Raw genomic sequence first — 23,924 nt, 5'->3', positions numbered from 1 at the left:
TGGATACTGCTGAGGCTTTCACAAAATACTTTCAGTATGTTCACAGCAGTTTCTGTTCTGAAACTTTTTCTTCGTTTGTTAAACCAACGTGTGGAAGTTTTATTCTTAGCAACCATCACAAACACCGATGTTCAAAATGACCTGCGGAGATCGGAATCCGTCGGGCTTGGTGTTTTATCTAATTTATTACAGACGTTTCTACTGGAAATTTTGGACGTGTCCTCAAGTTTATTTTTAATTTTAGCTTATCTCATGATATTTTATCTAAATTGTGGAAGCAAGAAACAATTATTCCTATTTTAGAAATGGCAAAATTTATCCTCTTGGGAATTCCAGGCAAGTAGCCATTCTTAATAATTTTCACAGAGTTTCTGAATTTGTTGAACATTACAGCTTTTCTTACTTCATTTTAATCTAAGCATAATTCTTCCCAGCGTGGTTTCATTAACTCCAAATCTGCTGTTACCAATTTAGTGACCTTCCTCTATTTTGTTGCTCCTTTAGCGGGTTCACAATATCAAACTGACTCTATTTGTCTTGATTTTAGTAATGATTTTGACATAATTGAACATTCACCGTTTCTTCATGAATTGTGGATGATCACCCGTCTGCTTGAATTTGTAAGGCAGTTACTTAAGAAACAGGCACGTGTACGTTTTCTTGGTGTAGTCATGTCGCCTTTTGTTGTGTTGTCAGGTGTGCCTCAAGGGCAAGTCTTGGGACTATTGCTTTGTAATATGTTATGAATGTAATATGTGATTCTAAAAGGTTCTGACAGTGCTGTATAACACTCAGAATCACTGGGTTTTTGGACTTTGTCCATCGTCCGATATTCTAGAAACTAAAAAACAGAAGTAGATTCTGAAGAGTTCTGACGATGGTGGATGACACACAGAATTACTGGTTTTTGGACTTTTTCCATTGTCCGGAATTCTATATAATAGAGGACACGACGTTTCGGCCCTTTAGAAAGAGATAATCTCAATCACTGGATTGATTGAAATTACCTCTTTCTAAGAGCCCCAGCTGAGTAGGTGTCTTCCTTTCTCACCTGAAGACGGAAACAGATCCAGTTTCCGAAACGTCGTGTCCTCATTTACCTAGAATTCCGGACGATGGAAAAATTCCAAAAACCCACTAATTCTGTCTAGAACACAGAAGGTTCGGAAACTGGATCTGTTTCCGTCTTCAGGTGAGGGGACGAGACACACTGTTGGGTCCCTTAGGCTGATGATGACCCACTGACGCGACTAGTCGCGAGCGGCTAGCCGCTCTTTGTCGCGCGAGTCCGTTAGTTGTATTAGTGTATATGGTGCATAACCCACTATCGCGGCTCGGCTGCCGAGTCGCTCGCGGCCAATTATTCAGCTGCGGTTCAAGCGGTTATCAGCCTTAGAACGAGCTAACCATAGTCGATGGACAGCCCCTGTCACATTCATTACAGCTATTTAAGTACCTGAGACCAGGCTAATTCGGAGGGAGATAACAGGAAAATAAGCAATAAAAATTGTAATAAAGCACGCACGTTCGTGGAACTAGGATGTTAATGGAAGTAGAAATTTATGCCACAAACCTAGCCAGCAAAACCAAGTTCATGAGTATCAATGCATAGAAAAAACTGGAAATTCTAAAAACTCGATAATTCTGCGAAATATGTGGTGTAATTAATTGCACTATCTTCGTTTTGCCAGTGACTTTAAGATTTATCGAGTTATTAAATCACCCAGAGATTGCTTGATTCTATAGTCGGTTGTTAATTGCGTATGCGATTGGCGTTCAGAAAAATTGATGGAAGTTAAATTCCTGTTATTTGTTTCGCCTGGAAAATAAACGTGCTTCGTTATCAGTATCATCATCAGTAATCTGTCAAGATGACAGGTCCACAGTCTCTTCCAAAACAATTCCTCCACTTGATGCGATCTAGAGCTTTCTCCTTCAAATGACAGTATCCTCTTCTGTCCCCAAGGTCATCCAGCATCTTCTTACGTCTTCTTCCTCGTCTTCTTGTCACTTCTATCCTTATATCAGTATATTACGGGAAATGTTCTTATGTTGTAAAGTGACTATTATAGGTTTTGGTGCACATATTGACTGTATCCGTTATTTGAATCCTTAAGTTTATTTTCTTTTTTCACATGCAATGAAACTACTAAGGTTAATTCGCAATGTTACATTTGCACTTTCCACCACAAGCAGGCAGCTTTACTGATGTATTTTAGCTTGATCAGGTCAGAGTTTGGATATGCTTCTATTGGACCGATTACTCACTAGAATAAACCTGAGTGCAGTTTGCAAGAAAATTTGCAGTTCTTATTACAATAATTCTCCGTGGACTGCAGTCCGCAAACGAACTATACCGACCGAGCGACCGTCGCTAGTCGGCGAAGTTAGTGCTAACTTTTGCGGATAGAGGGTTTCACGTGGTCAGCGCAACGGATCCCCACTGCCGTTAATCTCTGTTAAACCGGAGCCGCTATTTCCTTGACATAGCTCCTCAATTATCTATTTCGCAATAATATTCAGTATCATTATGATAATTTATTATGAATATTAAATTGGGCCGCGCCATAGCGGTTAGTCGCTGGCTTCCCATCGCGGCGGCCCGGGTTCGATCCCGGGTCTGGTCAAGTGGGTTTTGTGGTGGACAAAGTGGCGCTGGGGCAGGTATTCTCCGAGTACTTCGGTTTCCCCTGCCAATCTTCATTCCACCAATTGCTCCACAATCACCCTCACCTATCATCTGGGGCTGGTACAATAGGCCAGAAGTGGCCGCAGTACAAGGGACTTAGTCCCACCCTACTAGCAATAAAAAAGAAAAGCATTAAATTTATAGACATCGTAACTCAGATGCACTGTTTTTAATAAATGTTCATAACGACGCAGAATGTTGTATCTCTGTTCTAGAAACAGTCGGTATTCATGTTCCTGTTTGGTGCGTGCCCAGTCCAGTTGCTCCTCAGTCACTGTCCTTCAGCTAGATATGTTTCCTTTGTTAGTGGAGTTTACAAATCTGCATATATTTTTAGAAATTTATTTTTAATTTTAAATAACTTTAATTGATTTCAACTTCTATTTTTATTCGTTTAGTCGCTATGCTTTCTTTGTTATGTATTCATACCGAGTCTGTAAATGGCTATTGGCTGCTGAGATCAACACGTAAAAATAAAGAATTGAACTGTTATTATCACAATTTTATTATTACTTCAGACTATTTTGTCTTCTTTGCCCTTAACTGTGATTGGTCCCAAATCCTCCTTTCTCCTTCTTATTCCGTCTCTAACTCATTTACTCATTGAATTGTGCTCGTACAAGCCACGAGTTTCAAACAGAATTCACAAGTTCACTTCCTATTGTACACATCCCTTGTCGTGTTGATCTATTGATTTAATTGTTGTTACTACGTTTTAATTTTGCGAAGAGCATTTATATTTATATTTTACTTTGTTACAGATTCTGTTTACATTAAATTTGTCAATTATAACCTCAGAGTTTAGAACCTTCACCCTATTTATATTTTTGTACTAACAAAACATTTCATATACTCGCATAATTCATCGACATATTTATGAACTATCGCCATAGAGAATTTCACATGCCTAGTTCCAATGATTTATTAGCATCGTCATCAAAGAGCAGACTGCCTCTGTGTTCTGGTGGTCAGAGTTCCTGGCTACAGATCCAGAGGTCCTTGAAATATCTCCTCAATTATCCTCAGGAGGCTGAGTGGACTCCGTACCAGACGCACTACTTCTCAGAAAATGTTGTAGCGCTGGGAATCGAACCCGGGACCTGTGGATCTGTAGGTAGGAACCCTTACCACTAGACCACAGAGGCGGTCAGATAGGGCGAATAATATGCGAGATATGGAGATACTAGAAAAAGGAATTTTGAGGCCGAAATTATTAACAACTTACCTAATCCATGAGGACAGGACACCGACAGCTCTGCTTCACTGGATAATAGCAGGAACCTTGTCAACAGGTTATGGCTATTTAGGAGGCTCACTGCAGAGCGATTGTAAGATCTGTTTGAATATATGCGTGACATGGCTTACAGAGTTACAGCCTTTGTAATCCCTTTATACGGCGGAAATGTTTTGCAAACGATCTGCTCTGTCCCATTCTCCCCTGCTTCGTACTTACTTCATTATATTTGTCAGCTAATGCTATGCTTGGCATGTAATGTCTTCGCTCGCTTGGAAACAGGGATCGTGGGTTCGAATCCCACTCAGGCATGGATGTTTAGTTTGTGTGTGTGCGTTTTTCTGTGTTTGTATACAGGTAGAGGCCTTGTGACGAGCTGATCACCCGCCCAAGGAGTCCTACCGAATGTGTAAGATCTAGAAAAACCGAAGTGAACGGAGAAGTTCATGGAGGTAGGCCTAGGCCCACTGGGGCTGTAGTGCCAAGGGGGAAAAAATTCTATGCTTGCTTATTTATGGTTTAATTAACTACGCTGTCAACGTGTCTGATTGTAGACTTAAATCATCGAATTATGAGACGATTAGTGATAAATTAATTGGAAATTCTGTGAAACGAAGTGGTTCTGGCCTAATTTGCAGTTATATTCCGGTATTTGCTTAGGTGGAATGAAGAAAACCGCCACAAATCTGTCAGAATATCGAGTCTTCAGGCCGATATTCTCCAGCATGTTCGGAATGCGAATCAGCTGATATCTCGACCGCCATGTTTGATCGGTGCTCCTCTTACAAAGGCCTTTGCCTGTTTATCATAAATGTTCCAGAATTACGAGTTCTGGAAAACTGTGAGGAGAATCAAGGGAAAAAGTCAGGATTATCTGTCCATCGCCCGCGATTGCATCAGTTCCTTACGAACTTAATTCTGGATTAAAATACTTGAGGAACTGAGAAAAATAATCTGGGATAAATAGTTCCGCTCTCGTAAGGAATATTGTACTCACTTTATATAAGTAAATATAATATAACATTTTGCTATATACTTGCATTAAAAAGATCAGCTAATGTGCAGCCACATTAAAGACACATTATATGAAGACTAATTTTGTGGTGCACTCCAATTTCTTGTCAGTTGTTTTTCATAAAATTTCTTTGGTTCAACTATGCGATAATCTTTTTATGTCTTTATTATATCGTACAAGAGTTACGCCACACTGGGCATAACTCATTCGCGCGTTTATTCACAGGGCACATATACATTTATTGCAGACAGAGCAGATTATGTTTAATAAATGTGGTAATAAAAATATTATAACCTCGTCGGAAATTACTTAGATGTGTGTAAAAAAATGCAGATTCTATTTGCGTTCATGGAATGAGAACAAACCGGTCATTACTTTTTTAAGATTATGACTTTGTGGGACTGAACACGTGACATATAGTGTCTACAAAATTACACGGCATCACACTCGAGAGGGCTGTAATCTCAATATTCACCGCCATGTGAACTACAAACCTCTCTTTTCGTTACTGTGCTACTTGTTACTCAAAATAGGATGAAGTGGACGTAGGGCCTATGCTTGTGCTCGTTTATATCGTTATGAATTTTTAATTTTTTAAAGCACAAATAATGATATTGTCACGTGTCAGGGGTTCCGTGACAAATAATTACTGGGTTGCGGCTTAAACGAAGCTGCTTTATTGGGCTACTCGTTTGCAGTTACACTTACAGTCACTGTAACATGACTTCTACACTTACAGTCACTTTGACATGACTTCTACGCTTACAGTCACCGTGACACGACTTCTACACTTAGTCACTGTGACATGACTTCTACACTTACAGTCACTGTGACATGCCTTCTACACTTACAGTCACTGTGACATGCCTTCTACACTTACAGTCACTGTGACATGACTTCTTCTAGGCGATGCGACCTGACCAGTCCATCGTCTCTCGTCTGACCTCTCATCTTATCTGGTTTCAAGTCCGATCTCGTTATATTTGATCTGATATTTACCGAGCGGGTTTCTTTGCTCTTCTCCACTCACCACTGGTCTCTCTTCTCATTCTGATCGTTGCTCTGATCTTCGACCTGGTCTGATCTTACCTGGCCATATCTGGTGTAATCTCCCTGAGGTAGGTTCTTGGCGTACCAAATACCAGACACCTCCCCGAACAGTTTAGTATTTAATTTCCGTGGTAATCTACTGTTTATGCGTGCGTTACCACGGAAACACCTCCAATTTTTCCATAACTTATTTGTCTAGCCAAGTGTTTCCATGGAAGTGCATGTATACTAGTCCCATGATAAGCTGTTGCCGCGGGAACGTTGTTCATTGCCTAAAAAATCAACCCTGATCTCACTCAATCATTCCGGCTTTCTGGCGGCATGCCACAATATGAACTTCCTGACGTTTGCACCAGCTATTAATACACTTTGCCGATCACAGTGGCCGCGCGGTCTGAGGCATGAACCGTCTTCTCCCTCTCAAACACTGAGGGTGTGGGCTCGAATCCCATTTGAGGCATGGATGTCTGTGTGCGTTTATTCTATATTTATGTTGTTCTGTATGTAGGTAACGACCTTGCGACGGGCTGATCTACCGTCCAAGGAGTCCTACCGACTGTGAATAAATTTAGAAACTGAAAAATCTGCCCAAGGTCCAAAGGGCTGTAGAACTATAGATAGATAGATAGATAGACAGACAGACAGACGGATAGATAGATAGATAGATAGATAGACAGACATAGATAAATAGATAGATAGATATAGATAGACAGGTAGACAGATAGACAGACAGACAGATAGATAGATAGATAGACAGACAGACAGACAGATAGGTAGATAGATAGATAGATAGAAAGACATAGATAAATAGATAGATAGATATAGATAGACAGGTAGACAGATAGACAGACAGACAGATAGATAGATAGATAGATAGACAGACAGACAGATAGATAGATAGATAGATAGATAGATAGATAGATAGATATAGACACGTAGACAGATAGACAGACAGATAGATAGATAGATGTGAGTCAATCACACGAGTTAACCTGAACCTTTTGTGTCTCTTTAATACTACAGCTGCTTTACTGAAGTAGACTGGAACATGGCAATTGTAGATTACCGAAATGGGGTTATTGTGACGTTACTATGCTGCTCATTTACTCATTACAACTTTGAGTATAATTTTTCCGGCAATTTTTTCTCAGTTAGCTCCGAGGCACCATATTCACATATGTGGTCACCAATATTTCATACTATCTCCACTCCGTCCTGCATGTGGGGATGGCAGACATATGTTTGCCTGGAAGACTAACAGCCGTCTACCAGAGTATAAGAACAATATATTCATCTTGACCACCAAGGAATCCTCGAATCCCACATTCATAGCTACATATTTTTGAGTGAAATTTTTATCATATTTGTATCTTCGAAGATAGATGCTTATTCTCTTATTTCGCGACAGATCAACTACTCAATCATACAGCGTACAACAATGCGCGGTATATTTGTTAAATATAAAACTAAACTGGGAAGGGTCCTGGCTTTCCTTTTTAAGATAAAAATCCCAGAATTTACTTTTTATGGATCGGTATAAATCACGAAAAATCTTTGTCAATATAATCGTTCCCGCCCTGTGATCTTCCACGTTGCCTTCAGAAAGTATCTCTGTGTCAGCGCCAGTGGTAATTACAGTTATCTGGTATCTCTTCGAACTCAAATAACATGCTTATCCTGGTTAATGAAAATCGGGGAATCCATTCGAAAGTTATTCTGAGAAATGCGTTACTTCATTCTGAAACTAGTGCAGGAAAGAGCTGGTTTGAAACTCAGTCTATCACAGTAAAAACGAAGAAATTATGATATTTAGTTTCTTCCCTTCAGCGGTTGTATCTTCTCTGCTTATTGAACGGTATAATTTCATATTCATCTGTGTGCGTTTCTGACAGCTGTTGCAGCATTACATAATGAAGTTGCCCATTGCTTGATATATATTTCATACTCATGTACAATTCGATTTGTGCGGTAGTTCCCTTCTTGTGGTGGGGGGCTGCTTAGCGCGATAACGCAAAATAAAACCTTAATTTTCCACAGACTTAATGTTAAAAATCGGATGCTATCATGCATTTATCTGCTGATCCATAAACTCTATAAAGCTGATTTTATTTTGTTACTTAAAATTAAAATGACGTCAAATAATAAGTTTATGAACACATGCGTATTTAATGGGGGCACGCGGTAGCGTAGTTGCTTGAGGCACTGTGCTATAAGCCGGAAGGTCCCGGGTTTAAGTCATTGGATTTTTTCAGTTGACCTAATCCTTCCAGTCGTACTATGGCCCTGGGGTTTACTCAGCCTCTAACAGAAATGAGTACCAGGAATTAATTAAATAATTTTCCTGAGGTGTAAAGCGTGGCCCGCGTGTAAGGCTGACAACCTTACCGCCATCTTTGAGCCGATTGTCTAGATAATGTGGGACCCTCAACGTCTCACAACCCTATGGGCCTTCATGGCCTGGTACAGGGATAGCTTTACTTTTTTTACTTTTTGCGTATTTAATAGGTTTCGATTAAGGTTCACAGTAATTCCCTTTCAAATGAATGGAAAGAGTTCCCCTCTTAATTTTGGCCAGCATTTGTAATTTCAAGTTGATCAATCGGACACCTCGTGTCCCCCCTTTATCTGTGTTTTACCTGAAGATGGAAATTGAATCAATCTTTGAAACGTCGTAATTTTTAAACGTTTAAAATACGGACAAGGGATACTGTCCAAAGTAAATACTGCAGGAGCGATAACATGGCCAGCTTAGGTTTATTTTTTTTATTTTATGTTTTAATGACATTGGCAGGATGAAACGAAATTGCTCAGGCGGTAATGAAAGCTTTATATCTTGTATGTAGGAGGTGCCTTATTCGAATCAATAATGGGATATCGATTACCCTATCTGAGGCTTTCTTGGCTCCTTTCTGGCATATGTCGGGACACTAGACCACTGCCACCTTCTCCCACACCCTGTCTTATTCATCATTCATTAAACTATCCTACCATCTGACGTTATGTAGTCTCAGCCAATGGAACGTCGTTAAATAACATAAATAAATAACACAGACAACCGAGATGGAGTCTGGAACAGGCTGAGCACTAGACGGGCCCAATACTTTGAAGATACACTGCAGGTATAGTGACAGAGAATCACTTGGTCCACTCCCGAAACTAAAGGCTGCTCCTTATCAATTGGGACAGATTATCCTCGATGGTTTTCGCTGTTCTCTTTAGGTTCTCCAGAAAAATGCCGAGATACTACCTTGAAATACGCCACTGTAGATTCATCTAATTCTAAATCTCGCGTTCTACGCTAAATAACTTAAGATTCTTGATAAAGATTTTTAAAATTAACCGAAAATAAATTAAATTTCAATTTTTAAGCAATTGCAAATTATTTCAAATAAACCGTGCAAAAAAAAAAAAAGAGGAAGAAAGAAGTATGGCTGGCAGAAGCAATATCTATAATTTCTATAAACGTAGCTTGAGGTATTGGTTGGTATAGAGAATTTGACAGTATTCAGTCAATAAAATTAAAGTAAATGGCTTTGTTCTATGGTGTGTTCTCCACATCTATAAACAGCTCCAAGAAAACATAAGCACCTAATGGTAAGATTCTTGTAGGTTTTCGGGGACTTATTTTTAATTGTGTAGGTTACCTTAGGTACGATGATGGTGACAGTTATGAATTAGGGCGAAGCTCAAAGAATATATTTGAAATGTATAAAGAAAAATAAATAATCTTAGGTCGGTCGGAGATTCCATCCGGGTACCCCCCCCCCCACATATTATGTATCGGAAATATCCACTAATTCCGTAGAACAGAGTCATTCTTGAGAAGCTGATAGTCGATTAGCTGTTAAAGAAATTCAAGAAACAATCAAGTATTCTACTGAAGGGATCTTACTTAATTTAAGTCTAGTATATGAATAATTTTATTTAGAAAAACAGGACTTAATATCTCCAATTTATGAATACGGAGACAAATGAACTATTAATTTTCAAATAATAAGATATAATTAAATATGAAATTTTGATGGTTTTTAGTTCAGATATGTAATGATTGTAATAAACATTTTTAATAATATAAAATACGAATAACAAATTATATTAAAATACATTTCTCACCGATAACAGAAGATTTTATGAAATATATTTTTGTTTCAACAATTTTTACCAGAATACAAGGAAAGATAATTTATGTCTCTGTAATATATCTGCATGTTCAGTTCTTGAAAACGGGGGCCAGTGAAGATGAAGTGCATGGAACGCGTCTCTAAGGCATGTACAGTCTGATTCAGAATGAAGTGCCAAACTTGTTTCACAGATACAAGGCTTTCAGAGCAAGCAGGCTCACAGAGAGGATAGTTGATTTGCATGCAAGTGGTACATGCGTTCTCGTACATTTTCGACTAGTGCCATTTATCCTGAGTGTCGCTTATCATTTTCATCATTAGCAATGGGTAAATTCCTGGATAGTTTGTAGATAAGCGACAAACGGTCTGACCTACATTCCCACTGAAGCACACTCATCTTTGACACTCACACGCAAAAAATTGGAACACAGTAACTTAATATTAAAGGGGATAAAAGATTCTGCCTTTCTTTCTGACTCTACATCGCTTATCTGTTTTGCCCTATTATTTTTATTGCTAGTGGGGTGGAACTAAGTCCCTTGTACTGCGGCCACTTCTGGCCTATTGTACCAGCCCCAGATGATAGGTGAGGGTGATTGTGGAGCAATTGGTGGAGTGAAGATTGGCTGGGGAAACCGAAGTGCTCTGAGAAAACCTGCCCCAGCTCCACTTTGTCCACCACAAATCACATTTGACCAGACCCGGGATCGAACCCGGGCCGCCGCGGTGGGAAGCCAGGGACTAAGCGCTTGAGCTGTGGCACGGCCCTTAGTTTTGCCCTAAGACTAATGGAAGCTTCCAGCAGAAGTTATTTTGTATTTGTTTAAATGTTACTCTCTCGAAATAATTGAAAGGCCCAGGATAGCGCAGTCGTTATGGCGACTGATTACGGGCTTGACCACCGAGGGGTCGGAGTTCAAATCCCAGTAGTTACGAATTTTCACTTCTCTATCTTGTCCAGACCGGCTCTGGGGTCCACCCAAACTCATATTTAATGATAACCGGGGGCTCTTTCCCCGAGGTTAAAGAGGCCGAGGCGCGAAGTTTACCATCACCTCAAAGCACAACTGAGTTCAAGAAAACGTGAATATATACATTCACTTCCTCATACGCCTTCATGACGTATTGCTTAATTAGTTAAGCGCAGGGAGAACTTTATATTTTACTTTTTTCCCATAGAACAAAACCGTTTACAGGATGGATTTTTTTTTTCTACGATACTATCAAGATTGAAAAATAAATGAATCACTATATTGGCAGGCCTGTTAGAAAGTGTTACCTGTGTGAAGAGCTTATTGTAGCCCTGCTGACTGTATTGGTGGCTGCTGTAGCCAATCATGTTACGACATGCTCCCGCCTCTCGCTTCTGCACCATGTATTCGGCCGTTTTTAAACTGTCTTTAACACTAGCTCCTAGTAAAAGAAAGCATAATAATAGTGATTGCAGGAGTGGATTGTGCAGAAGTTGCTCACAATATGGTCGGTTGCTGTTGACATCATCTTGGTAACGTTTGAGCAATATGGATGCCAGTTTCACTACAGTCTGGATTATGGTGTTCCAAGGGATCTCAGATAACATTGAGGTAGCAAGGCATTATCTCTTGTCTTCGTTACAATGTTCTTCACTGTTACTATAATTTTAAAAAGTTAAAGGAATTTAATAAATTTGCTAATTATAAAAAACACTCTCACTTAGTGTACACTTCTATTTCCATTAACTTACATATAATCCCACTGAATTCTCATGAAACGTAAATCAGTTCACAATCTGTTGTCTTCATAGCAAGTTCACAAACTGTTCTTGATGAGGACAGGTTCACAACTGGATCCGTTTTTTTTTACTGGACCTACCACCGACACTCTGACCTAGCTTGTAGCAACCGTTAATCAAAATATGGCTTCTAGCCCACGCAAATAATAACAAACCACGATAACAGAAATAAATAAAATGGCGTAGACTTGTATACCACTTCTATTCTGTGTGTCTTGAATGCCAGACGGGTTGTGTAATGCGTGTTGTATATCCTCGCTAGTTCTGTACTCAATGTACCAGTTTGTCTCTACTGCTGCTAAATTTTTCTGCGCATGCGTTGGTATCGATTGAAAACTTGACAGGCAAACCTCTTCCATTTTAGTGCTCTGGTGGGGGTGGTTGTGTGTATATGCCTACCTTTGAGATGAAATAAAATATGTTAGGAAATGTACGAATTGTATAACAATTTTGGCGAATTCTTTCTCTTCTGTTTAATTATCTGGAAATTCGTAAAACTTTAGGAAGAATGTGAACTTGTCAGAAAAATACGTGTTTCGTTTATCTGTACAACGTCTGTTCAGAATTATTTTTCATTCCGATAAATATTTACCGAGTTATTCTAAAGATAAGCCCAAAGCGTGTAGGTGTTCGGACAGAATATCCGTTATTTTTATGTACTTTTATCCAAGCATAGAAAGTAGAGATAAACCTTAACAGAACTCCATAATATCAAGTTTAATGAAAATCCCCTCAGCAGATCTTGAGTTGTTACATGCGAACGGACAGACAGACAAACGGAAGAATATGATGGCGTTTATAGGCGCATTTTTGAAACTGCCCGTTACCAACATTCAGAGAAAAACGAGGCAAAGAAAGAGCTTAAATAAGATTAAATTTTGAGAATATAATGGCAAATATAGATAGCCTCTCGTTCCAACCGTAAAGGCCTGTAGACAACTACCAAGCTTAATTAACGTTCTAAAGAGTTCTGACGATGGTGCATTGGACTTTGTATAATTGATTTCTAACTTTCTCCATGTATAATATTCTAAAATAAAAATTAATCCAGGAAGGTAGTAATACCCAAGATTATGTATAGCTGTTCAGTTGCTTTGTGGTCTGTTTAAAACTGAACTTACTTACTCATGGAGCTGAGCCCTTCTTGAGGAGCCGCCAATTCTGTAGCTACTCAAGAATTTTCCAGCATTTTATGGAACTAATAGCAAATATATTGCTCTAAATTATTATTATATAAATTGCATTGTTTTCATTGTTTTTGTTTTCCCTTTACTCATGCTTACTTTTTAATTTCCCTTTGGGTTATTAAGGGCACGCGGTAGCGCAGTTGATTGAGGCACTATGTAACAAACCTGAAGTTCGTGAGTTCCATTCCCCGATGAGGTTATCGAATTTTTCAATTTACTTAATATTTCCAGCGGCACTGTGGCCTTGGTATCCACTCAGCCTCTAGCACAAATGAGTACCAGAAATAATCCGGGGGGGGGGGCGGAGCTTAAGGCTGGCAGCCTCACCGCCATCTCTAAGCCCATTGCCTAGAAACTGTGGGAGCCTCGACGTCTCACAACCCTATGGGCCTCCACGGCCTGTTACAGGGATAGCTTTACCGTTTTACAATTACCTTTGGGTCGTTAATTCTGCACGTAAATAAATAAGAATTTGGTTTAATTTAATTTCTCTTATTGCTGCTATTATTATTTATTTAATCGTTGCGTTTTATGGACTGTTTAGTTTAAGGAAATTTTGAAACATTATGATGTTTTTACTAGTTCTTGATGTATGTCACTAGTGTAGTCAAACGTGAGTAAACTAAATACTAGAACACATAAGGAAAAGAAATTAAGTTTTATATGGAATTACACCAATCCTTTAGTTTATAACAAAATACACTTCATCTCTAATTCAACTCGGCATAAGCAGTAAAAACAGAGATTCTGTTGTTGGTATCATTCGTAAAGGTGAAGTGTCTCTTCTTAAGTATGCGCCCCACGGGAAACACCCACGATGGAGTGCAGGTATAGTTCTACACATTCGTAAACTCCGTTTCATTCATGCGAGTAGCTACAGAAAATCTGATTCACAGAGCGTTTCGTTATTTTTTTGGTTAACTGTACCCTCGGATAATCATTCAGCATCGGAACAAGCATTAGCTCTCCGGATATCTATTGGGCAGGTAACTTTTCATTCATTCATTTATTTTAAAATTCCATGAATCCTCTCTGGTCACAATGTGCCTAGGATGTAGAACATGTCATGTTACTATATGTACTGCAGTAACTAACGCAGGTAAATAGTTACCATTGTCACGATCATGTTGTCAAAACTAAATCATGATATATATAATTCGATAGCAGTCTAAAATATACGATTCATAAAATTGAAAAAATTAGTATATAATAAAAATTCCATAGGTACAGACGTAAAATACTATTATTAATACCTTGTATTAGTATTAGTTGTTAAAAATAATTCTTATACAGGATGGAAATTAAATTAACCATTTAAATAGCAGATGGACTATACATTCTTGTCTTCAGTATACTGATAATATTCATTCATTGAGTAAAAAGAATGTTGACATAAGAACCTCTTCAGTGTAGATTTAAAAATTTAGCATTATTGGCTAAGGTCTTTATTGACTGAGGGAGGTGATTGTGATTTCGCGTGATATGAATCCCGACTAAGTTGTCAGCCATCTTATCTGAGAATATTTTTTTTTATTTTCCTCAGGCTTCCGTGACAATAGTCTGCCTCGAGAAAAGAACGAGCCCCTTCTGCCAAATCCTTAGATCCTTAGCATTCATGATCACCTTTCCATCTTTATTTCACGTTTACGCAGTTGAACAAAATTTATTACAGAATCAATCAAATATATCTGTAGGGATGTGGGTGTAATGACGTCACGAATTTCGCTAACAAATATTGTAAGATAGTATACGCATCATGAATGTAAACGATTCTGAAGATGGATCGCTGTATACATTAAGCTATTGTTTGGTCGTCTCTATGCAACATTGAAAGAATGGTTATTTTGTAAAGGCGTACTACATAGTCAAGTTGTTACGTATACATTTCTGGGCATGGGATTTATTTTAGTAGGTACTGAAAGTTACTGTCTTTATTGTGGTTGGCCACACGTTCAAGCACATAATCTGCCCAGAATACGAAGTCCTGTGTTTTTAATTAAGTACTCAAAATAAATCGAACTACCTCCTTAAAATTTGCGAAGGATTCATGTAATTTTCAATGGATGCATCTTGTTGTGTTAAATATATAAATTTCTTTATTAAAATTCGTCACAACACAACAAAAAAACAGTTGATGTTTAACCGTATTTTGCTACATGCTTTCTAAAAAGCAGAAACATGTAGCAAAATACTGTTAAATATCAACTGTTTTGTTGTGTTGTGGCGGATTTTAATAAAGAAATTTATATTCATGTAAGATCTGTCATATATATAATGTAAGATAGTTAAAAATGTATATAAGCATGTAATATGGAATTCAGTCGAAACGGTTCTACTTTTAATTTTAATGGCAGTGATTGATCTTAGATCATTTCAGAATTTCCAGTCAAATTCAATGCTAATATTGATCCTGTCTACACAAACAATACAGCTCACACCTGACATATCATCGCTTCCAAACAGAATCAACATTAATGGTTCATTTGTTACTGTGCAGTACAGTTTATTATACAATGTCCAGGAGATATTCAATATTCACTACATTTCGAGTGTTTATTCTAGACCTTTCTTCATGTGATTTTTGTCGTTACAGAGGCAACAATTTTTTTATGTTTCAGATGTTAGTGACAACGTCTCGCATTGTACTCAGAATTTTTTGTATATATAATTCGTATACTAGGGACCGCGCCATAGCTCAAGCGGTTAGTCGCTGTCTTCCCACCGCGGCGACCCGGGTTCGATCCCGGTCTGGTCAAGTGTGATTTGTGGTGGACAAATTGGCGCTGGGGCGGGTTTTCTCCGAGTACTTCGGTTTCCCCTGCCAATCTTCATTCCACCAATTGCTCCACAATCACCCTCACCTATCATCTGGGGCTGGTACAATAGGCCAGAAGTGGCCGCAGTACAAGGGACTTAGTCCCACCCCACTAGCAATAAAAAAAATAATTCGTGTACTAACCATCGGAAGTTTATTTAATATTTATTTATTTATATTATACTTGTTCTTTCACGATATATGTAGCGGTTTCATTGTGTTATATACCAACTGAGGTGAATGTAATTACGCAGTTCTCGCGTGTTTCTTACCAATAACAAAACCTGTTTACTTATTCTATCTGTATCATTAATGAAAGCGAACACAAATTGAGATTTGAGAGTAATGTTTTCGTTTGTCACACAAGATTGATGAGTTCTTCCCATGAAATCGCAAGTTACTGCGATACAAAGGCTGAACTTTATGAAGATACTTTTCAGTAAATTCAGACAGCCGATAATGGGCTGAAAGATTAATGAAGGTTTCTTGGTGCCATCAGAAGCGCACTTGATCCTTGAGATGTCACAAAGCTACGCATCACACATCTCGCACAGACAATGCTCTCTTCTGACTCGGTTGTCAGTGCTGCTTTTAGCCTTGCATCTTTCTAGAACGGGGAATAGTAGGCACTGGGTGTTTAAAAAACTAAGTTTATGTCCAGGGATTACCATATCTTTAGCTTTTTGCATTCTGTATGTATGTTAAAGCCGATCTAGGAAGCCGAGATTAACGGCCGTGGGAATCCGTTGCGCTGAACACGCGACACTCTCTATTAGCCAAAGCTGGTACTAACTTCGTCTACAAGCGGCGGTTGCTCGGTTGGTATAGTTCGCTTGCGGACTACATGCCATGGAGTTTGTTTGTTTGTATGTGTTTTAAAGTCCTGATTATTTTATTAGCCGTTTCGACGGTTAGTAAAATAACAAGAAATTCATGATTCCGAGTCCAGTATTTTAGCGACCTGGTTACACACTTATATTTATATTATTTGTAGCGTAACTGGCCTCGTTTCACGTTGGCCAGTTGGTAAGACTGATGTTGAAAATAGTGTGGTGGTGGTGGTGTTATTATTGCCTTGTCTTAGTTCACTGTTGAAATTTTTAAGTGTTTGGAATGTCTGATTAAATTTATGTGTTAAAAAGTGTACCCAATATTTTATAAATGACCATGTGTTTGTGAAGCACTGGGTCGTTTGAAGTGCTGAATTAGTTTCACGGCAAGTAAAGACTCGTAGAGACGAGTAAAATACAGGGTGTCAGGATGAAAGGTATCCAAAATAAAATAGTTATGTTTCAGAATGTTTTTATTATACACATTTATGGGTGGGCTCCCTTGGTGGCACGACAGATATCCAGATGATCCAGCATGTTTGGTGTTACCATGGTCACAGCGTCCCTTATGATGGGCTTTCAGGTGTTGCAGGTCATTGATCTTAACCTGGTAGAAAATGTTCTTCATATAACTCCACAAGAAGAAATTCAGTGGGGTTAAATGTGGCGACCTAGGAGGCCAAACAATTGGTCCACTTCTGCCGATCTATCTCCCAGCTATCACTCTGTCCAAGTGATTCCCAACATGGTGGCAAAAATGTGAAGTCGCATGCGCGTAAGCCGGGCAAGAAAACAAAAACTTACAGGGTTTTCCTCTCCGATGACACAAACAGGATACGTGGATGACAATTACTTTCCGATATATACATTTTTTATTTTGGATACCTTTCATCCGGACACCCGATATAGAAAGCAGTCATCGACAGGTTTACCATGAAATAAATTAGTGCAGTAACCCATAAATGCATGACGATTTGTAACATTCATGCAGTCATCAATGAATCTCGAGCCCTTTGTTGGGTCTTGCTTTCTTCTACAGTTCCGTAATCATTTTTCACAGTCGGTAGGACTCATTGAATGGGAGATCAGCCCGTCGCAAGGCCGCTACCTACACAAAGAACAATATAAACACACAATAAACGCGCACACATACACCCATGCCTTGAGTGGGTTTCGAAACCACGATCCCAGAATTCGAGATAGCGAAGATACTTCATGCCTTAGACTTCGTGGCCACTGTGATCAGATGATTTATAACATACCGGATTTAATTCTGAACATAAATTTACTCAAACATTCCAAATATTTAACACATTTTGGCAATGAAGTAAGACAGTAAAGTAATGTATTCCTTCGTCCGCTCCTCTCAACATAAACAGGAGTATAAAAATAATTTAGTATATGTCGTTTTAGAAAACACTTGTCAGCATTGGCCGGTGTATAACAGTAACAGAAATTACTTTCAAAGTAATATAAATGTAGCCTGTCGATGACGTAATGCCGAAATTATGTGGCTGCACTGAAGTAACAAATTCCTTTATACACAAAGTGGTGCACGAGATGGACTGTAACACGAACCACAGTATGCTGCTCCGAAGAATATTTCACTTTAATTCCTTAATTTAAACGTTGTTCTTTGTTTAATGTTTAAGCTACGGAAAGGAACAATATAGATGTACTTATTCCACTTCTTGTCTCTCAGCGCGGACCTAGTGGAGATCACCGAAAGATTCGAAATGTACGCCGTACTTTTGGAGATGGGTACCGCAGCTACGACTTCCAAAGAGATGTTTTTTGTTCGCTTAGGGATCATTTTAATTCGTGTAATGAGGTTTTACTCAGGTCTCTCTGGTAGAGTTACGACGGTGTATTTTTTTCAGTCTATGTGTAGTTTCGCTATTGTCCAGTAGTGAGATTTTCTAAATTTCTTAAGTATTTGATATTCCACAGTGTTTTGTAGATCTTCATATGTCCTGTGGTTGTTTATGTACCAGAGTACATTCAGAATGGATTGGAGGGTCTAGGATTGAGTCAATTTTATTATATAAGTATAACCTATTTCTCAATTTTGGCGTAGTTCGTTTAGGCATTATGCTACAAGTCGAAAGGTCTCGTGTTCGAGTCCAGATTTGGTGGGTTTTTCAATTGACCTAATCCAGCCGCACTATGTCCCTGGGGTCGACTCAGCCTCTAACAGAAATGAGTACCAGGAATATTCTTGGGGGTAAAGAGTAGCCGGCGCGTAAGGCTGACAACCTCACCGACAGCTGTGAGACGACTGTGTAGAAAATGTGGGATCCTCGACGTCTCACAACCCTATGGGCCTCTTACAGGGTTAGCTTTACCTGACTTTTACCTATGTTGTTGACACGGAAACGACCGCCTCTGTGGTCTAATGGTCAGAGTTCCTGGCTACAGATCCAGAGGTTCCGGCTTTGATTCCCTGCGCTACCAGACTTTCTGAGTAATGGGTCTGGAACGGGGTCCACTCAGCCTCATGAGGATAATTGAGGAGCTTTTTCAAGGAAATAGCGGCTCCGGTCTAGAAAACGGAGATCAACATCCGTAAGGATCATTTGCGCTGACCACGCGACACACTCTACCTGCTGAAGTTGGCACTAAATACGCAGACAAGCGGCGGTCGCTCGCTCGGTCAGTATAGTTCGCTTGCGGACTACAGGCGCTTGTTTGTTTGATGACAAGGAAAACGACAATTTCTGTAATTTCTGTTGTCTGTTTCCTAACGTGGGCATAACTGAGAAGAGTCAGAGATAGAAAATTCAGTTAATGTTGTTACTACTATCTGAAGTAACCATTGCTGTTGAATAGAGTATATGAGTATATATAGTATATATAGAGTATATATGGTTGTACCTAGGAACTGAGAATTATTGCATTGTGATATGGGGTTTCAGGACTATCAATTACGACGGAAGAAACACTGGAAAATCTCGACGTTTTCACCACCAAAATCAAAACCGAAGAATTCTGAAAAAGGTGGGGTGGACGTAGAAGAAGAAAAATTGGTAAGTCATGTCACTTATTCTCTTACAGTTACTGCGCACCATGTTCCTCAGTTCATGTCCACAGGGGTAGAAATAAGAGATAAGGAAACTGCTGTGACCTACTGTATATACTGTTCGGAATCTCTGTGTTATGTTCTTGTGCCAGGGGCACGCGTCCTTGTCTTATTCTCATGCCAAGATTTGTACAGCCATGTAAAAACTAATGTTAACACTACAATTCTGGATCCGTTGAGACGCAAAATTAAATGTGTAAAAGAATTATTACGTGTATAATGATTACAGACGTGGTTTGGAATGGTAATCGGCCTTATTGAACAATAAAACGACTCGTGACTACATTTTACAAATCACTTTCACACACAGAGTAGTGCTATCAGTCAGGGTCTTCATTCCGCTGCTTGGTAGCGGCTTCCAACTCTGTAGCGTCGTCGGCTTCGTGTCCAACGGCTCCTGTCCTCGCTGGCTGGCACCTTTCATCTGCAGCTCCTGATCTGTACTAACTGGCTTCTAAATGCTGAACTAATTCACGAAGTCTGAGTCGAAGTTTTGTTACGACCGACGGTCAGCTGGTCATTCTGTCTTGGTATCAGGCACCTATGTGGGCCCCAAGATCAGATTTTTTTTTATTACTGTCAGACAGTTTCGGGGTTGTTTATGTGGAGCGCCATTTCTGGCCAGAGGACGAGTGTGTCGTATACGTTTGCTGCTGGTCCTCGACAGTACAGTCATTCTCGGGTCCGAGTCCCGCGGGACTCATGACCATATTTTACTCTCTCAGATTGGAGACTCCTCCAACCTGGTGGGCCAGGTCTCCATATTGATATCCCCCAGGAACAGGATATCATAGTTATACTCCCAGACACTGAGCTCCATTCTCTTCGCCTCCTGCGACTCGCAGTGTTAGAGGAGGGAGCATTCGAAATCACCTCCAAAAACAAAAACAAAATAAATTCCGTGGCCTGTAGTCCGCAAGCGAACTATACCGACTGAGCTACCACCGCTTGTCGGCGAAGTTAATGCCAACCTTAGCGGAAAGAGGGTGTCGCGTGGTCAGCGCAACGAATTCCCACGGCCGTTAAATTCGGTTTTCTAGACCGGAGCTGCGATTTCCTTGAAATAGCTCCTCAGTTATCCTCACGAGGCTGAGTGGACCCCATTCCAGACCCATTACTTCTCAGAAAATTTGGTAGCGCGGGGAATGCAACCCAGGAACTCTGGATCTGTAACCAGGAACTGTGACCATTAGACCACAGAGGCGGTCTTTCAAACTCACTTCCGCTCGGAGATACTCCGCACCGAATAGAAAACAGCTCTCTCGACAGTTCTTCTATTTTTGCATCATGTAACTATCAGCACGGACCGCGTAGAGAACTTTGCTTCCCATTTACTCCATTGTTTGACTTCACAATTTTGTCTTTCAGCACACATGCCACAGTATATTTTCAGGTTGAAAGAAATTCGTACAAGATGATTCTTAACCGCTGAAATATCTAGAACTCAGTAACAATTCTGACGTAACTACGAATAGAATACTGTAACAGATATGATAAAAACATTGCCAGGCAACGGATCAGTAAGCACTTCCAAATATGCTGCAGTATAACGGAAACTGTTTTCTATGCGGTCTACACCAAGCAACAGTAGAACAAAGGGGTTATGCAATCCGTTTCTAGCAACGTTTCGGTAAATTTATTTCCGGGTATCGCACCGTATTATGCAAAGCGGTGACGTCATCAACAACAGAACTGTGTTTTCTATAAGATCCGTGCCGCGGATATATAACGAGAACTGTGAGCTGTAAGTTCAGAGGGAACTGGAACTAGGAGGAGAGGGTGATTGAAGGCGACTGGCAAGAGGACTTCATAATGCTTTGAAGTGCTAGTTTCTGTGTTGAGATCCGTTGCCAGGAGACGACTAGTGAAGATGGAGAATTCTAATGCGTGTGCAACGGTGAACTGGAAATTGTTTAAATCAGCGCTAGCGCTGTATTTAAGTGTGATTAAGAGAATTTGTAACTGAAGTGCCAATAAATCCAGTCATTCGAATTAGAACCCGTTATTTTCGCCACGCGTACCTTCCTACACGTGGCAATACAAATGTAAAGATGGGTTCATTTTGTTGTACATATAATTTTATACGCGTTATTTGCCAGTCGGTGTTAATTATTGCCCTTGATTTTTTTATTGTCAATACAAATCTGTTATTGAAAATCCCTTCACTCTGCATTATGTCTGATACTGCGTATACGTGAATAATTGTCTGTTATTATGGCTCATGCTCCATGTCGAATTTGAATCCAATTTAGAAATGTAGTTCATGTCAGTGTTGGAAATTACTTTTCAAATCTAGGTGGATGCATGGAGAAATTACCTACAAATATAAAAAAAAAATACAATATAGGCTGGCGAATTCATTCTTACATGTTTCATTATTGGACTCGACGTGTATGATGTTTGAAGGCACTGGAAATACCTTTGTTAAAATGAAGTGCTTTAGAAGATAATAGATGGCGTCCACACTGCTTCTGCCCTCATTTCTACTCCTACTTCATGGGGAATCTGTGATTTAATTATCATAGTTACTGTCTACAGATCCAGAGGTTCCGGGTTCGATTGCTGGAGCTACCAGATTTTCTGAGAATTAGTTGGTCTCGAATGGGGTCCACTCAGTCTCATGAGGATAACTGAGGAGCTATTTCAAGGATTAACAGCCGTGGGGATTCGTTGCGCTGACCACAGGACACCCTCTATCCGCAAAAGTTGGCATTAACTTCGCCGGCAAGCGGCGGTCGCTCTGTCGGTATAATTCGCTTGCGGACTAAAACCAAGGAGTGAGGAATAAAGGAATAACGAAATTGTGATAAACCCAGCGCGGGTTCAAGGAGAAGTTAACGCCCCAGCTATCTAGATCTGAAAGCCATAATCTATTTTGTGGATAAACTAACAGAAACCAGAAACGAATAATTACGAAGGAAATATGAAAAAGTTTTTATCCGTTTGTCGCATAATACTCATAAGAAAAGTCGCATGACGCACGCGAATTTTTATTATAATTGTTGTTATTATAAAGAGCATATTGTTGTTGTATGCCCAAGTTTCGTGATTATGAACTGCATGTGTTGTGTAGTTACTTACTGCACGAACGGCTGCGGTGTTTCTGTAGCATGATTTGAAATTATTAAAAGTATACAGCTATTCCCGACGTCCGAAGTGTCATTAAAAGAACATGACATGAATCCAAGCCTGCAATATTCAAGTTTATAAATAGAACAGTGACGTCAGGTGCTGTTAATGCACCTCCAGACCTCTTTGAGTGCTCTTTGAAATACATGTCAATGTTATTCAATTAGTGGTCCGCTTCACCAAAGAAAAATAAAATTATTCGCAGTTGAAGTTGTAACTGCGGTATATAGAAGTGAGACATGAGTCTAGTGGTCAGGGTTCCTGCCTACAGATTCAGAGATCCCGCGTTTGATTCCCTGCGCTACCAGATTATCTGAGAAGTGGTGGGTCTGGAGCGGGGTCCACTCAGCGTCGTGAGGATAATTGAGGAGCTATTTCAAGCAAACAGTGGCTCCGGTCTAGAAAACCTAGATTAACGGCCGGTGGGATCCGTTGCGCTGACCACGTGACACACTCTGTCCGCTAAAGTTGGCACTAACTTCGCCGACAAGCGGGAGCCCGTCGGTCGGTATACTTCGCTTGCGGACTACAGGCCACGGAGTTTATTTGTTTCTTTGTTTGTTAAGGGTAGAGACACTGGAAATAAACGTGTTGGAGTAGAGACGCAGACGTTCGGTATATGCTTCTTGGTTTATTTAATCATTCCTCTTCAACTGGAAACGTTACATATTATCGAATAAGCTGACGGATATTAACCTGGAAATTAATATCTTTCAAGGCAGGTCTATTATTTGCCTGGAGGAACGGAGGAAACCCACTAACGTTCAAGGTCAAAATAGTAGGTCTCGGGGCCGATATTCAAACCGAGATTTTTATGACTTGATTTTTTATTTGGTTTTTTGGCGATTATATTTCATATACAGAGATTGTATAAAGTCAAAATAGGAAGATGATAATGAATTATGAATAAATGTGGATTTGAAAGGAGCTGATAGTGACTTATTTTAAAATATCCAGTTCTTAATCTCGAGACTCAGTGAAACAGTGAATAAAGGCAGTCACAG

The 23,924-nt window shown here is 39.6% G+C and overlaps 2 protein-coding genes across 11 annotated transcripts in view; one reads left to right on the top strand and one right to left on the bottom strand.

Moving 5' to 3' along the window:
• Positions 1-23,924, top strand: part of LOC111867280 (protein abrupt) — a 460,728-nt gene that overhangs the window by 105,190 nt on the left and 331,614 nt on the right. Inside the window, exon 2 of the mRNA XM_033752658.1 lies at positions 19,628-19,738. The gene's annotated coding sequence lies outside the window, so the exon portion shown is untranslated. The remainder of the gene's footprint in view (positions 1-19,627; positions 19,739-23,924) is intronic.
• The window catches only part of LOC111867257 (voltage-dependent L-type calcium channel subunit beta-1), a 368,762-nt gene that overhangs the window by 96,877 nt on the left and 247,961 nt on the right, over positions 1-23,924 (bottom strand). For 2 of the 10 annotated variants that reach the window (XR_002843315.2, XR_002843316.2), the window contains exon 1: positions 11,389-12,243. The exons of 3 other annotated variants lie outside the window; for them this stretch is intronic. Coding sequence is in view for 3 of the 7 variants with exons in the window: in XM_023856940.2 (XP_023712708.1) it covers positions 11,389-11,688 (300 nt within the window). In the remaining 4 variants the exon portion in view is untranslated. Of the gene's footprint in view, positions 1-11,388; positions 12,246-23,924 lie in introns of those variants that run through there. 5 more of the 10 variants (XM_033752644.1, XR_002843305.2, XR_002843321.2 and 2 more) reach the window with 5 other exon arrangements.

Source organism: Cryptotermes secundus, unplaced genomic scaffold (genome assembly GCF_002891405.2).
Source record: "Cryptotermes secundus unplaced genomic scaffold, Csec_1.0 scaffold373, whole genome shotgun sequence".
Classification (NCBI taxonomy): Eukaryota; Metazoa; Arthropoda; class Insecta; order Blattodea; family Kalotermitidae; genus Cryptotermes; species Cryptotermes secundus.
Note: the sequence above shows the minus strand (reverse complement) of the source record. Positions and strands in the feature narration are given on the sequence as shown.